We start from the raw sequence: 17,024 nt of genomic DNA, 5'->3' as shown, positions 1-17,024 counted from the left end.
CTGAGGGAACCGCCGCTGCCCTATGGCCTCCCCGGCGGCGGCGGGGCCCGGCGCCGCGCTGCCCCCGGGCCCGGCGCGCCGCGACTTCTACTGGCTGCGCTCCTTCATCGCCGGAGGTGGGTGCGGGCCCTCCGCAGCGCGGCGTCCCGGCCGCCTCTGCTCGGCGCTGGGCCCGTCCTGCGAGCCGGCTGGGGCAGGGCCGCTTCTGCGTCGGGGTTCCGTGACGCTCCTGCCGGGGCAGAGCGACCTCGGGAAGCGTGGGCTTTTTAAAATTTATTGTTATTTTCGCCCCTAATGCACTTGACTTCGTACAGGCGGGTGGCTTGCGTGCGTTTTGGAGTCGGTGAGAGGCCCAGCGTAGCTGCCGGCTGAGCGTGCCAAGGCCCCGTGCCGCCGTTGTGACTCCGGGGCAGCCCGCTTATCGGTGCCCCGAGAGCTGCCGGCCGTCGGGCTGCGGTGGTGCGAAGGAAGTCAAGCCAACGCCAAACCGCGCCGCCGGCTCCTTGCAGCAGAAGCACGTCGTGTTCTCCCTGCGGGGTGTTGTCACAGGTGTCTTGTAACGTGGCAAGGAGGCGTGAGGTTTATTTCAGGTTTTCTCGTGCTCTCGCTGCGGTTCTTGCTTTCAGCCTGGAGCCCCAGAGGAACGTGTGCGGACGCAGGCTGCCGCTCTGAGGAGCTGCTCTGCCCACACACGGCTCGGGCTGGTACAGAGGAAGCAGGCGTTGCTCTGCGGCAGCTTTCTCTGGAATTTATTGCCGGGACCTGAGTGGCCAGCCTCGGCTTTGTGGTTGAGCAGAAGCAGGTTGTGCTGATTTTCAGTCGAGCTTGAAGAGTTGTGTAGCATACTTTTAATAGGAGCCTTTTGCTCCTAATTGGGGCTTTCTCGACTTACTAATTAAGTTTCTCATTACCTACTCCATTTGAAAATAGCTTACAAAAATCCATTATTTATCTGCTGAGTCAAAGGGCTTTGGCATCCCATTGGTTTTTCTCTCCCTTTGGAAAGGTGTTGCGGGATGCTGTGCCAAAACAACCACTGCACCACTTGATCGAGTGAAGATCTTGCTGCAGGCTCATAACCACCATTACAAACATCTAGGTAAGATGGATGCTGCCTGCGTCATCAGCATTTTTAAAGTGTGGTATGTATCATTTAGGTTTGCTGATTTATTACGTGATCCGACTGTGATAAAGAGAAGTGCTGATCAGACAGTAGGTTGTTTCTGGCTGGCTCGTCCCTTTGCCATATATTGTGTTAAAAAACACAACAGTGTTTGAAGAACACCCTTAAATAAGAGGCATTGAGCATGTACAAGTGGTACTGGTTGACAGGTTAGAGATGTTAGAATAATCCTTGATACTGCGTAAGAGCTGTAGCTTGATCCTCTTCTTACTGAAGTCAGCAGGAGATTGGTAATCAGAGGTTCAAGCTCAAGACTGTGTATGTAAAAGCTGCCACCACTGGTAACTGCTATCCTTATAGGTGGTATTAGTGTGCAGCGCTTGTGGGAACAGGTGCTTTCCAGAGCCTGGAAGTCCTTGCAGAGGGGCTGGTGTTTACAGAGCCATGAGTGCTGAGACCTGCAAGACTCCTGCACTTACTGCTGCAGACAGAAGTGTGATCGATCCAAGTTGAAAAGAAAAGCGGACTTGTGCTTTGCATGGGCTGATGTGTTCAGCATCTGTGCTGCATCATGGTGAGAGAATAAACTCAGAACTGGCAGCATGTTCAGAACTAGTCTCTGTGGGGCTGTAACAGTGCCCTCTTGTGCGGAATATGGAGATATTTTATGTCATACGTTCTGCAAATGTGTTATAACTTACATTCAGAAAGTCAAGCGTGTATCAAGAAGAAATGTTTCTGATTTAGTTAATTTCTTACATGTCATGAAATTTAGAAGTTTTTAATTTAAAGATCATGTTTTAAAGGCTGGAGAAATAAATATTGAAATGAAATACAAGGGTGGTACGTTAATGGAAGGAAGACGAGGCATATGACAGCTCGGTAACACAGTCACTTAAGTATGCATTCAAATGTGCAGCCTGACAACTGAAGGCTGAAGTAATTGGTTTGACTAATATTTTAAATAATTATTTTCTGTTTGGTTTGTTTAGTGCCATAGCTGGCAAGCTAAGTCTTAGATTTGTTCCTACATACAGTGCTATGTGTGATTTTGATCATTAGAAATGCGTTTGACTTGAATTAATGTTCCTGTTATGTGTAGGCAAAGAAGAAAATTATGTGGATGACATACCTGTTTAGTGCAGAGAGAGTAGGTTGGTTCATCATGGCCTCAGTAAATCTGTTTCCTGCCCTTTCTCTATGGAGTTCATGGCATTGTGGATCTCAGAGCATTTGCTGTAAGAAATAAAAACAGTATCTCATCAATTCTAGTCATGGCATAAGCATTTTTAGAGGCATGCAATAAGTGTAAAATATTGAAGATAGGTTTAATACTGTATTCTTGGAACCCCTGAAACTAACATTTGCTTGATTTAATTTTTAAATGGAAGCTTATCATCAGCCTTCCTTGTCTTTTTTGCCTGAAAAGAAATGTGTAAGCTTTTTTCAGGTTCAGCTCTACTGTTATTAAGTAGCTGTGTATGAATGTGAAAACAGATCTACTATTATATTTTTTTCCTTTACTTGAGAGAAAAAAGGCAAAAAAAAAAACCCCAGACATGTCAATTTGATAGCATTTGTGTATAATTAAAAATGAGTTCAACATAAAACTGTAGGTTTTGCCCTAACTTTGTGTGATCTTGCATTAACACCTGTTAAGAGGGAGTAGGATTGCTTCTTCTTACAATGTCTCTGGGACAGGAAGTGTAAAATGCCTAAGTTGTAAATAATGATAGTCTCAAACTTGTTTAATTAATTTCCTCAGTGATGGTATTTGCTTTCTAGTTTGGCATGTAACAACAGTTGAATGTTTGCCCATTATTTTAGATATTTATTTTTATTTTAAATTGATTTTTGATTTAACTGAAATGCAACTCAGCTTGCTTCCTTCTGTTGCTAATTGTAGCTTTCGTGTGTGAATATTATCATCTGCAGTGGGATTGCTGGTAGTCAAGTAAACATGGGACTTGAGATGCAGGAATTCAGAAAGCTCACTGAATCTGGGAGGTGGGAAAGTTGGTAATAACCTTAAACCTCTTCCTTCTGTCAGTGGCTGGGCATGGAAAAGTGCTTTTTCCACTCTCCATCGTTACATGAGCAATGAGGTTGGGCTGTATTACTGTGCATGCTTTCCTGTTGTCAATAATACTCGCTTGACTTTTTCTTCCCCAATGTAATTGTTAAACACCTCTTTTTGCATTGCTAACAGGAGTGTTTTCTACGCTGTGTGCTGTCCCCAAAAAGGAAGGTTACCTTGGGCTGTATAAAGGAAATGGGGCCATGATGATTAGAATCTTTCCATATGGTGCAATTCAATTTATGGCGTTTGATCAATACAAAAAGGTAGTGGAATTTATTTTGTTTTCTTTTTTTCCCCTGGTTACAGTGAATACTGATATTTTTTAAGTGATAAAAACTAACACTGAAACTTCTATGTCTTCTTATTAGTCTGTACATGTTCCACAAGGTTGCTTGATTTTATCTGAATCTAACCCTTAAAAATGTCAGGGCAGCAGTGAAACAGCTTGCAGTGTTTAAGGAAAACAAAATTCCCAACAGTTTTTATAGCTTTGTATTGTATATTGTATGTGTGCCTATGTGTGTGCAAGTATATATATATATTAAATCTGCTGTTGTGTTGCTAAAAAACAGTGGTTTGTAAATGAAATAGGAACAAAATAGAAAATGTAAGCTCTTTAATGTTTATTATACTGTGTTGGAGTTTCTTAGTACCTGATGGGTAGAATAACTTCAACTTGCAAATCTGTCTGGCTGAATGACTGTTATGTTTTACCTGAGAAATGACTGTCAGTGTAGATAAAAATGAGCTGGAAGAAAAGATATGCTTATTTCAGTGGCCTGCAAAATGTGCATGTTCCTTTCTATTCTCATGCATTTACTCTTTCCTAATGCATTCATAATAAATTCATCAACATCATTTGTGAAATGTCAGATGTTAGCATGACTGTGTTCTTAAGCTTCTACATGGTGAAACATGCAATGTTACATTAGTTGTGAGGAATTTCATATTGAAAGCACAAATTTAGTACCACTGAAGTAAATAAAACCTTCACTAGAGAGTAAGTTTCAGATTGGGATTCCTTTTCCAAAAGAGCAAATTCCAGCAGGGTGATACAAAGAGCTAACTGCAGTGAGCTTGGTATGTTCTTTTATGTGGTAATTATAAATGCTCTTGATCAAAACACTATGCTTGTTTTATGCTGTGTTGAACAAAAGAGTATGTGGTATGTTTTATAAGGAGGTGGTTTAATAATCCACAAATTACAAGAAAACATTTAATTTCATAGCACTTTCTCTTATCTATTAACAACAGACATTAAAGATGCTTTGCAGGGGAGTTTGAAAGGCAAAAACGAAACCAACAAAACAGTTCTTAAAGAGAGAACATGTGAAATAATCCTATGAATAATTCGTCATAAGATTAACCACTTCTTAATATTTCTGAGTTACTTGATGTAAGTCTGAAAGCTAGTTTCTTGCAAGACTTAATGTAGTTTAGGAAGTTCTTGTTCTCAATACTTGCTCAGTTTCCCTCTTTTTTTTTTTTTTTTAATGCAGTTGAATTCATAAAAGTTTCCTTATTAGAGTAAGTTTCACATGCTCTGCACGAGAAAACAGTTTTTCTTATTAAATGTGTAAGTCTTCAACTTTGCACAGTGTTCTTCGCACCCTATAATGTGAAAGAGATAGTATTCAGTTTGCCTTGGTTGAACCAGGTTAATAACTCAAAAAGCAGTCAATAAGCTTCTGAAGTACAAATAATTTCAACTGATCATTCTGCCTAGCTAGAGGAATGTTGGTCCTTTGGTGTCCTTAGTAGGAAATTGGTACCAACCTAAATTTTCAAAAAAGTTTTTAGCAGTGATTAAGTGCTCTGGTTTGAGTTTGTAGAGTTGTAAACTTGTTATAGGAGCCACAGAGTTTGCATTCATGTGCTGGTAAAACGTTGTGATGCATTTCCCTGTATTTACTCCTATAAAACTGTCACAAATGTTCCATATTTTGTAGGTAATAAAGAAGCACCTTGGGATTTCAGGGCATGTGCATCGATTGATGGCTGGATCCATGGCAGGTATAGCTTTGGACTTGCATTTCAGACATCCTTTTCACTGAAAAGTTAATGTTTATTCAGAGGGTGATTTAATAAGTTTTCAGGTCTAACTTTTGCAAATTTGTATTGAGTAAAAATACTTGTAAATGGTTAATGTAACAGGTACCTAATTGAAAAATGTGTATTCTTTGAAATTGTTCAAACACTGAATTCCCTGCTGAAATGTAAAGCGTGATATTTGTGGTGTTCATTGTGGCTTCTGAAAAATGAACAATCCAAGTGCCATCAGGATGAAGAATAAAGATGGAGGTTTTAGCAGAATTGGCTCATCAGCCAGTCAGCCATTGCTGTTAAGTTGAACGTAAACCCAGAGAAGTTGAGAGATTCTTTTGGTTTCCCAGAAATGTTTATATTTTTGACGTGCGACGTAGGAATTTGTGCAGTAGCAATAGGAAAAAATGATTGTAAGCTGCCAGTATATAAAGTAATTGTATGTGTCTGTTCTTCTCCTGCTGGTCATTTCTCAGCCAAAGTAGCTCAGAGTAAACAGAGGAAGTTAAACAGTAGTGAGCAAATTTTTGGTCAGCATGGTTCTTTGTATGTGTTTTGACATCATAAAGCAGTGTTTATACTGTCCATTGACAGTCCCTCATTAGCTGTGATGTATGAAAATGTAGCTTCTTTTTGAGGGGGAGAAAAGGAAAAAACAAATGCAACTATTAGTTAAACTAGAAAGAAGCATGAAAGCATTTTGTTTTGCATGCCATCTGAGAAAAGGGTAAGAGAATGAAGAGAGGCAATTCAGAGATCTTAAAATCTAGGAAAACTTGGAAAAATCAGTTAACCCTGTCAGTGTTGACATGCAGGAATTCATAGATAAATTTCTAGGATCTGGTGTAGCTTTGAGTAATTTTCTAGTTAAGTCAGTTTTGTGTGGTTAGAGTGACAGAAGTAAAATCAATATACATTGCTGTCTGGTAACCTTGATCAAGTGACATGAGTAATGTGGTACATTCTACTAGTAGTATGAGCTAGACATAGGTGTGCAGTGAAAATGAATAGAGCACACAGGTAGAGTAATATCATGACATTGCTGAGTATAAGTAAGGTATTTGTTTACCAGGTAGCATTGGCATTAGATAAGGAGGGTTTGTATGCCAGCAAAATACAGGGGAGGAAAATGTTACCAAGAAGAGCACAGCCCAGAATTTTAGATGTACGAGTTCTCTGGAATTGCAAGCGAGATGAGAAGACTTTTAAAAGCAGCTAGAGATATTTCTTGTTTTAACTCCCACGACTTAGGGCGCCCGTAAGGGGATGTTATTTTGCTTCATCCGTATTTAAATAACTAAAGGAGAGTGTGCTTCATGCACCTTAGTGTTGGTGGAGAGAAGTCTTTACAGTTTCACGAGGGGTAAGGCTGTGCAGCTGAAAATGGCTGGGTGTTTCTTTTTGTCCCTGTTGTGCCCAGCTGCCTGCATTCACATGAGTGCATGATACAGTTACTTAAATCTTGCTTGTGTCAGTGTTTCCAACATTGCTAACAATCATCAGACCTGAATCAGCTTCAAAATGGTGGGAAACTTTTTAGTATCTTTTGTAACTGATAAACGGGATCAAAGGCTTATCCACAGGGAAAGGCAAGGCGGGGAGGTAGTGGAATGAGAGTCAAGAAGAAGCTATTGTAATGCATACGTTTAAGGAGGCCGAGCTAAAGTTACTGGGGAAACTTCAACTCTGAATTTCCTGAGTCTTGTGTGATTCAAATTTCAGCTGTAACACCTCATTAACAGATAAATTACTTATAACTGCTTTTAAGTAAAAGCAGAGCTGAGGAGAAGACAGAAATCATAGATGTTAGTAGGGTCTAGGAAACAAAGTAGTCAGCTAATGCCTGTATTACAGAAAGGCTTTGCAACTCTGAATCTTTCAATTTTCCTACAGAAAAAAAAAAAAAGTGAAGTAAAATACAGAAATGCCTGTTTTTCTCCCCTGCACTTGATTAACCAGGGAGGGGAAAAAAAAAAAAAAGCCGAAAAACCAAACCACACAAACGAACTGACAAAGACCCTAATACAGGAAGCCTGGTGGTTGTTGTTTGATTTTGTTTTACTTAATAAATGCAATTGGAAAATGCTGTGGATTAGGAGAATAATGCGATGTCAATTTTAAATGGGATGTAAATAAGTCATTTAGTCGAGTCAACATTTTAAAACAAACTGAGTCTACTTTTTCAGGTGCAATTTAGCAAGAAATACAAGCAGGTGCTAAGTGTCTAGACATACCTGGACTTGTAAATCATGCAGTTCTTTGACCTGTCTGATGCATGTTCTTTGTCATCAGCTTTTTCTGTCTTCATATAGTTCATGAAGCTTTGCTTTTTACGAACATGCTTTCTTGATAAATTAATCTCTTTTATACTTGTGAAGGAATATGTCTCCTGCAGTTGAAGGCTTTGACTTCTGTTTGTAGTTTTTGAAACTGTACACCTTAGAATAACTTGGTAGTACTAATTTGGTCTATGTAGAGCATGATGTAGAATTCAGAAAAAACATGTGCATCAAATATATTTGCGATACCTGATCTTTGTAAGCCTGTTTCTCTTGTTATTTCTTCACCCTGGGTATTTTATTTTTTATTCAAGGAAAGAAAATGAGGAATAGTAGGGAAATTGTGAGACAGCTATTTGCCTATACAGCTAATCTCATTGTCAACTTCCAAAGCATGGACCGTCTAATACCTGTTGTGCTTCATTTGTGCTAAGCCTCAGTAGAAGTTTGTGTAACCCAGTGTCTTGTCCCCAAGAGTGGTCAGAGGTGCTTGAAGCAGTGATTCAGTAAAATGTTCTCTCTGTGACAATTTTTTTACTTCAGCGGGGCAGGTACTTCTGAGTCAACATTTGCAATGAAAAAGTTGCTGTATTTGAAGAAAGTAGTACCTTAGAGGAGGAGGAATGGTATTTGTCCTATTAGGATTACTTCAAATAAGATTTCAGATAAGATATCTTCAGATAAGATAAGATGGGATTTGCTGTACCTGACTCTGAACTGGGCAGAGACTTCCAATTCTGTCCTATTAAACCAACCATGGGAGAGATTTCTGGATAGACTTACATTAGTTGAAAAGCACTGCTTCCTCTGGAGAGAGAATCAGCCTTAAGGTGTTCTGGTCTGTCTTCTGTTAAGTCACAGTCTTTAGGGAGCAGAGATGAGATTAGTGTTTTTGTAAACTTCTCCAAACCTGACTACTGTTCCTCACAGAGAGATGATGTCTCTCCTGAGCCTCAAAGGAAGTGTGGATCCTTCCTGGACATAACATTCAGCTCTTATGAACAGTAAGCAGTAACATGCCACTTTGAGTTCCTTCAGGAAAGCATATTTTGTAGCTTTTTCAAACTGCAAAGGTTAGAAATCCTTTTTTTTTTTTTTTTTTTTTTTAATTTTTCTTTTCCTCTCCAGAGTCCATCTCTACACAATTTTAAAATAAAGTGAAAAAATGAGTCCTATTTAAAGGTCCTGTTTAGTGGATATGACTTCTTTCAGTCCAGTCTGATTTCTTTTTCTTCTGACTTGTGCTGTTTTTGGACTTAGCGTTGAGTATTAGTACTTCTACTAACTCTTGGTTGGTCTGTTTGCTTGTCTCTGTACAGAGAATATTCCTGGATGCTTATCAGTGCATGACATGAAAAAAGAAGGGGGATAAGTTTGTGTTTTGTATTAGGATAACTTTCCTGTGAATTCTTGAAGCTCCATAAAAGCCTTTTCTTTTTTTCCACTCTTTTATTGAAATTGCTTGAATTGTCAATTTTACAGTATTTCTGGACATCTTGGAAAATTCCTTGTGAAAAGGGTGCAGGGATTGAATTTAATAATGTAGGTCAGTGGAAAGAGTCCTAAGATTGCTCTGGTGTTTTGCAGCTTCCAGCTTTTGAATCCTGTGGGTGAGACTGTATCAAAAATCAGCTGCAGTTGCCTGCTTTTTTGTGTGTGGAGGAATGGTCCAAAATATCTAAAAAGATGTTTTTTGTCTTCTAGAATAAATGTTACTGGTAGGAAACTCCAGAAAGACACAAACTCAGTTGATGGTTGACCAGTATCAGCTTTTTCCATAGCCTCTTCATAGTGTTCTTTTTTTTTTCCTAACCCCCATTTGATGTTGATGTTTTATGTCAAGATCCTCCTGCCACTGTTCAGCGATTGTTCTCTCTCCGGATGTGAAAGTTAGCACACTTTGCTGAAACAGCTGTTTTTTTAAATCTTTCTTTCAATTTCATCTCTTTCCTGTTGTGGCTTTCTCTTGACCTTATGCAAGAGGTGGGAAATTGTGCACATACAAAAAGAGATATGATTAACAGACTATTAAAGCTTGAGAGGAAGTGCAATTACCTACCAGTGCTCAAAAGGTGCTCATCTTCTGTAGGGTCAATTTTAAGGGTGTTCTTTAGATACAGAAGAGCAGCTGCTAGAAAGCAGAATGTAAATCACAAACACTTTTGCTTTCTTTCTCTCTTTTTTTCAGTTATTTTATTTTTATCAATGCCAGTGTTAGAACACCAGAAAATAATCTGTTTTTAATAATCTGTTTTAACCATTCCCTCCATGTAATTTGACAGTAACTGAGTGGCTTAACTCAAAGACTAGCAGTAGCAAGGACTTGGTGTTCAGGTAACTGTTAGAGGAGTTATTCTTTGTACTAGAGGTCTGTTTACAAAATGATAAGTTGACTCCTAAGATTTGATTTTTTTTTTTTTTTTTTTTTTAAGCATCTTGTTAAGTCTAGAAATAGCTGTTTTAGTTAAAGCTTGAAAAACAGGTAGTGTAATGTGAACTATAAAAATACAGCAATGCAGTGCAGTTCAGTACTCTTCATGACTAGGCTCCTGAATGGACTTAAATACTGTATTTTCAGGTGCAGTAAATAAATACATCCAGTAATCACATATTTGAATTTTGACACAAGTTTTTGGAAATTAAACATATTAATGGTGCTTCGTTTATTTTCTAGATAATGTAGGATTAGATTTTGTGATTGCAGTCCAGTAAAGGCTGATGCACTTGACTAGCCATATGTTTGTGAGCTATGAAGAAGACTCCTTATGTGAAACAGTTAAGTCTGTAATCAAGGCATAAATGTGCAGCTTCAGTGAACACCAAGTATAAACATAAATCCTTTGTGTGTTGCTGAGGTTCCTGTTTGATAAGTGGGTTTTCAAGTACTTTTTCAACAAAATAATCTTGTGTATGCTATTACATTCACTGCCACAAAAGGAAATTCTGATTTTCAAAATAATCCTAGAAACAGATAAGGTGTAGGTGAGTTTTGTTTGCTTGTTTTGTTTTTGTTTTTAATAAAGGTATTACAGCAGTGATTTGTACTTACCCTCTTGATATGGTTAGAGTTCGTCTGGCATTCCAAGTAAAAGGGGAACACAAGTACATGGGAATTATCCATGCATTCAAGATGATTTACACAAAGGTATTTTTTCTTTTAATCTTCAGTCCTATGAAAGCAAAATATACTCTTTAAATGATGTTGCGCTGCACTGAAATTAATTACCTGGTGGAAAATGAGTTCACTGCGTGTGTACATTGAACTTAATGTAAAAAACTATCTGGATGCTTCCTTCTACTTAGGCTGCTAAGATGGAGCTAAGACTTATCTAAGTGGGAGATGAAAACAAAGAAAAGTTGTTTTTCAGTAGCACATAGAAGTGTTACCAAAATATTTGGGGAGGAGGGATATGTGTAATGCCAAAATGTCTCGGAGGTTATGATGCCGGATGCAGATTTTTTTTCATTTTCCCTTCTGTATCTCCTGTGTAGCTAGGTAGTTGTCCCATCAATTCTTCAGACACAAGAAATGCAACTTGGTTTTAGCTCCTTGTTGCTACATGATGCTAGTCAGATTGCTGTTGTGAATCTGTACAAACAGATGTGTAGTTTAAGACATTTGTTGTATTTCTTGCCACAAATGTGAATGTATTTTTCTTTCAAAGGAAGGTGGTTTTATTGGGTTCTACAGAGGGCTGATGCCAACTGTGGTAGGAATGGCTCCATATGCGGGTAAGTTAAAAACAGAACACAGAAATCCCTCAGCATTTATGTGCACTACTAAATTTGCTTAATATATTTGCACATCAAATTAAGTAGCTTACATTAAAATGAAGGCTTTTGTATTTTACTGAAAGGAGAGCTAGAAGCATTTGTGGATGTTCAGTCTTTACCTAAATTGATCAGCGTGTGTTGAAGTCCCTTCTGTAGGCAAAATTTACGTTTTCTTGAAATCAGGAGTGAAAGAGAGAAAGTAGTGGTTCTTTTGTCTGCTTCCCAGTTTTAACCCCCAAAAGGTGTGCAGGTTGTCTCTCCCACATAGATCCGTAAGAGAGCAGAGCCCTGTAGATAGTCGAGTCTTAGAGGCTCTCTATTGGCTCCATCTCCTGGTGACTTCTGTATAAATACTTAGCCAAGCTAAAGCAGTGGATGACGTGGGATGGAGGAACATCAGAAATGACTGCTGAAACTGCACTCATCTTTAGATGATGAGACTTGTTTTTTGGTTAAACAGATCTTAGGGGTTACTTTTAACAGCAAACCAGTAATTTGAAAGCCACAGTTGAGTTATTTAAAGCACTCTTAATGCTAATTATAACCAGTAACTAATTTGAACAGAAATTATGGTAAAGCTCTAAGTATTATTTATCTGTTTCTCTTACTTAAGAAAAACTAATAGGATTGGAAAATAACTTATTTTTGTAATTGCAGCTTTTTGTTTATGATGATGATAAGTACATCAACAAATATTTTGCTCTTTTATGAAAGTACATAAAATTAAATTTCCTTTTAGGTTTTTCTTTTTTTACCTTTGGTACCTTAAAGAGCATTGGACTTGCTCAAGCACCTAACTTGCTTGGACGGCCTTCCTTAGATAATCCCGATGTCTTAGTTTTGAAAACACATATAAATCTGCTGTGTGGTGGCATAGCTGGAGCAATAGCTCAGACGATATCGTAAGTTTGGGTATTGATTGTTATTTTTTTTATATAGATATTTGTTCTAGAAAAAAGTGTTTTGTCTGAGAATATGATTTTTTAAAAATAAGTCTAGTGTCAATAAGGTTTTTTTTCAGTCAGACTGTGATTCAGTTATTTCATATCGTTTCACTTAATAAATATCTAATCCTCAGCAGCTGTACAGATAAACTGAGTCAATTAAAACAAACAGACAAAACTAAAATCAGCTGGAATCTTGTTTGGGATGCTATGAAATTTGGACCATTAACGTCATTTGCGTAACTGTATTATTCCAGTTTATTTTAAGATGGTATAACCTGCAAACTCTAAGAATTGAAAAAAGAAAGCCTAAGATATTGTGCTTGGCATTACTTTCTTATTACTTTGCCTGTTTCCTCCATTCTCATACTGTCCTTGCCATGTTTTCTTTTGGCCACAAATCAAATTGATCTGGTAGACTTCTATGGCATCAGTTTTTCACTGAATCACTGACTGCATTACATTACATATGTAACATGCATTTTCTGTTAATCTTTAAACTGTTTATTTTATTTTTGCTTCAGGCGTCTTCTCCCTCCAGTGTTTTACAGACTGTTTTATACTCTCATCTGATCTTCATGTGTCTTCCTTACTCGTGCCAAATGGAATATATTAAGAGATCTGATTTGCTGGTTTTGGTTGTATAGAGGGAGTCTCCCTTTTTGGAGAACTTTCAGCTGTGTTGAGAATCTAAGCCGAATTCATGACTCATTGAAAAGGGAGATTGGAGTTTGCAGATGGACTCTTTATATATATATATGTATTTAAAATTAAAAACAAACAAACAACACAACAGTATTCGTATAGTCATCACACATCTAGTTGAACTGCTGTTCAAATATCTCCTGTGTAGATATCCCCTTGATGTAACTCGCAGGCGAATGCAGTTAGGAGCAGTTCTCCCGGACTCTGAAAAGTGCCTGTAAGTATTTTCTTTTCACCTTCAGTAACTGAATTCTTTGATATCTGAGTGATGTTGCATTCTTGGTTTAAAAGTTTTTTTTGTTTGTTTTTGTTTTGTTTTAAAAAAAGAGTTCCTGTGCTGTTGATTTCTTCATGCTTTTAGTGAGATGTGTTACGTTTCCACACAGTTGGACAAAAGCCGAGGTTCAAAAAGAAACACCAAAATTGAAGTACACTTTTGTGTTGCTACTAATACTGTATATGAAAAGATGTTATGTGCATTTTTACTCAACTAACTGATCCTTAGCATCACTAGATTCCTGAGGGACAAACTACCTGCTTCTACTGAAACGATGTGTTGTTTCAAGGTACACTTTTAGTGGTTCAGAATCTATTCTCAATATTATTTTATATAATACTGCTTTATTTAACCTGCTTGATTAACCTCAATTACAGTAACATTGCACACGCTGATTGTAGTTGGAGTTCCTACACGTTTTTAGTTACATGCGTGAGTCCAGTAGAGGATGAAGTATCATAATATTCTTAAAATCATAGTATTAAATTAGGCATCATGGTGGAAAACATTCTGAGCTTCAAACTGTTTTTCATTAGCGGAGTAAGGTTTTTCCCTTGACTGCTTTCTAGTCCAGGTGCTTCTAAACTAAGAATGTGCTAATTGTCCTTGGATTTTGCTTCCTGCATTTGTAAGAACTCACGCTTTTACAATTAGACTTTCCCACTTAACAATTCTGTTATGATTGTTTGGAGAGTGTAGGATAGTAGCCATTTATCTTTAGAGGATGGTAGATTAATAGAAGAAGGAAACCTTGAAGTTTTGAAGCATATTGAAGATGTTCTCAAGGAGTAATAATTTTAATAGCTTGGAAATGTTGAGCATCTTACAGATTTTTACTCAAAGGCTTTGCATTTTAATGACTACTTGTTCAGTTTCAGTACAGGTATGTGAGGAAAATCTTCCTGCTGGCATAACTACTGCAAATTGTATTTCAAATAAGGTCAAATATCGTATTTCACACAAGTTGTTGCCTTTATCTCAAGAAGAAACAGTTTTTGCTTGGAGCAGGGAGGCTTACACATGCGAGTTATAGAATACAGGGCTAAACAGAAACTTTATCTGCAGAAATTTAATGTGCGATCCTGTGCTCAAACAAACAAACAAAAAGAATGGGATGCAAAACCTGAATACTGATGATTAATGTAAGAAGTGTGCACTGCAGTGGGCAAATTTGTTTTTGTTAGTCCATATTACAAAGGAGTAATATTAAACTATTGTCATCTTCTGTAAGACAAAAATGGTGCTTCTCAACTTCTTCCTGACAGATAGAGAATAATGTGTAGTCACCATTCTGGTATAAAATTTCTGATTATGTCTTTTAGAGCAGATTATTTTTAGGCTGAAGCTTCTTTAGATGGAACTGCACCATCCTCTTTCCAGTTTCCAGCCTTTGAGCCCAGATTTCTGGCAGAAACTCAGTCTGTTTTATGAGTCCTAAAAGGATTGTCGTGCTCTGCTATATGGAGTCTCATGTTTTTCCATATGTCGCTTTTAAGAACCAAGTAAAAGAACGTCTTATATTTAAGAAAGTGACTCTAACTATCGAATGTGTGTATTCAATAATGATCCAAGTTCCTGTTTTTCCAGTACAATGGTGCAGACACTGAAATACGTGTATCAACAACATGGAATACGAAGAGGACTGTACCGTGGTCTGTCACTGAATTACATTCGTTGTATCCCTTCCCAGGCTGTGGCTTTTACCACGTATGAACTTATGAAACAATTCTTGCGCCTCAACTGAACTTTTTTAAGCTTTAATGTAAAAGTTACGCTGGTGAATAAACTACTTGAAGTTAAATATATATTGTGGCACTGCTGTTGTCGGACAACTTAATTTTAATTGCCAAGATTTAATTAAATTGGAGTCAAACTAGGAGACAGATCATAATAAGCATTAGTTAGCGAGAAACATTTTTTGCACTTAATCTTACAGGCTTCATTAGATAAACCTTAAGAACTGCACAGTTTTAAAATTACACCCACATTTTATACAGGTTTCAAGCTGTTAGTTGTTTAGCTTTATCACCATTCCAGGAGTTAAACACATGATTATATTGCTTTCTGAGCTACTCGTTAGACATCTGTTCTTCCTTAACATTTTAATTGATTAAATTTATTTGAATAAAATGGAACAGTTTTCTTATTCAACTACTTGCCAACTCTGTTGAAGCTGAACTTGGTAGACCACAACTTAACCATTTTTTCTTTTTGCCTTTTGTACAAGTTTTCTGTTTGTTAAGAACAAAGCATGTATCTTCGTGTGGGTATATATGGGAGTTTTTTCAGCCTCTTCAATAACAAATGATGAGATGTATTTAAAATCATTGGTAATCCTGCAATTTAGAAACCAGTTTCATTGCATGCATTCTGTTCTTAAAAAAAATAAAAATCTACACAAATAACAATGGGAAACTTGTACAGTGATAAGTGGTAGAAAAGATCTTAAGGCAGTTAGCATGTAATCTTACAAGGCATTTCTGTACCTTTTCTGTAGAGCTTAATGTTTTCAATTCAGTTTATTGAAGGCTTTGAGTACATGAAGGACTGGCTCTTGTAAACAGGTCTGCCCCTACCTTAAAACGTGGGACAAACAGGACTGCATGCTGCTGCACTTATGTATTTAGGCGTATGGACCATTTAGGCACATGGAGAAGAAAATGAAGATTATATTAGAGTCTGTATATGTGTGTATGTGTTATTTCTAAAGTATGGTATGCAATACATTATTATACTTCTTCTCCTTCAATTCCTTGTAGAGAAGTTATTGTTCGGACTCATTTATACATAATTTGCATTGGTACTCCTGATTTTATTCACTTGAGTTGGGAAGCTGTAAAGCATTTACTTATGTGATATAAGTTATTTATTTATTGCAATATTTTTAGCAGTGTCCTTTAAGAGTTGGTAATGGTTGTATTAAATAAACTGGTGGATTATGTGATCAATTTACTTAATTTTGAAAAATTAGACTGGATTTTGAGTTATGTATCTCAAACCAACTGTTATTACTTTTTTTTTTTTCTGGTTTCTTAAAAGTATCTATTTCTTTTATATTTAACAATACAGTTATGGGCAGAGAACAAGATATATTTGAATTTATTTTATTAAAAATTTTGAATGAATATATTTGTGTGATTTGTGTGTGTGTGTAAAGCAGAGTCCAGCATACTCACGCTTGAGAAGAAAGCAGCAGTAGAATGTGTCAGCAAAACAACTGAGTAGGATACTGAATGTGAAAAACAGCCCTACAGTGCTGTATCTTCAGCATTACTTTTTCAAAACAGAGCTTACAAGTGTGTTAATAATTCTACTTGAAAGTACTAAAATACTTCAGAAAGGTGTATGAAGGGAAAAAGGGAGCTGGAAGGGAGGAGACTTGTTTCTAATTTTTTTGGTAGATATTTCTAACCTTTTTTGAAAAGATTATTATTAAATATATTTCTTAATCAGCACACTATTTTGAGTATCTGACTAATGTGTTCCATATATCTGACTGGCTGTGTTCCCTGGTAGTCCATTTTTCTATGACTTTGAAGTGTCTATTTTCTGCTTTTAAAATACTAATGAATACACACATAATTTAAATATATTCTATATATGTAAGCTGTGAGAAGTTTTTCATTGCTATTGAAGAACATTTTCATTAGTCAATATGCTGGATTTGAGTTCATCTTCCATTTAAATTGTCTCTCCTTGAGAAGGTGAGCTTACTTCTTTTGGACCACTCTGTTACCGCGCTGAAGTTATCAGAATGTCAGCAATTAAATGTTAGTGGTCATTAGTTCATGGTTTTATT

General features: G+C 37.2%; 1 protein-coding gene across 3 annotated transcripts; it reads left to right on the top strand.

Annotated features, from left to right (window-relative positions):
• SLC25A16 (solute carrier family 25 member 16) lies at nucleotides 1-16,731 on the top strand. Of its 3 annotated transcripts, none has more exons than XR_007377178.1 (9): nucleotides 1-116; nucleotides 1,007-1,099; nucleotides 3,333-3,466; nucleotides 5,153-5,216; nucleotides 10,549-10,670; nucleotides 11,191-11,257; nucleotides 12,039-12,201; nucleotides 12,768-13,165; nucleotides 14,813-14,866. XR_007377178.1 is itself a non-coding variant. In XM_048945753.1 (9 exons), the coding sequence occupies exons 1-9, from the start codon at nucleotides 23-25 to the stop codon at nucleotides 14,967-14,969; spliced, it is 963 nt and encodes a 320-aa protein (XP_048801710.1). In that variant the 5' UTR covers nucleotides 1-22; the 3' UTR covers nucleotides 14,970-16,731. The 3 variants fall into 3 exon arrangements, 2 of the variants coding, with proteins under 2 accessions (XP_048801710.1, XP_048801711.1); XM_048945753.1 differs by having other exon boundaries at nucleotides 13,097-13,165; nucleotides 14,813-16,731; XM_048945754.1 differs by lacking the exon at nucleotides 1-116 and adding an exon at nucleotides 177-802 and having other exon boundaries at nucleotides 13,097-13,165; nucleotides 14,813-16,727.
• The last annotated feature ends 293 nt before the right edge of the window (nucleotides 16,732-17,024 follow it).

Source organism: Lagopus muta, chromosome 5 (genome assembly GCF_023343835.1).
Source record: "Lagopus muta isolate bLagMut1 chromosome 5, bLagMut1 primary, whole genome shotgun sequence".
NCBI lineage: Eukaryota > Metazoa > Chordata > Aves > Galliformes > Phasianidae > Lagopus > Lagopus muta.
The sequence above is the reverse complement of the archived record's forward strand: the minus strand, read 5'-3'. Positions and strand labels throughout refer to the sequence as shown.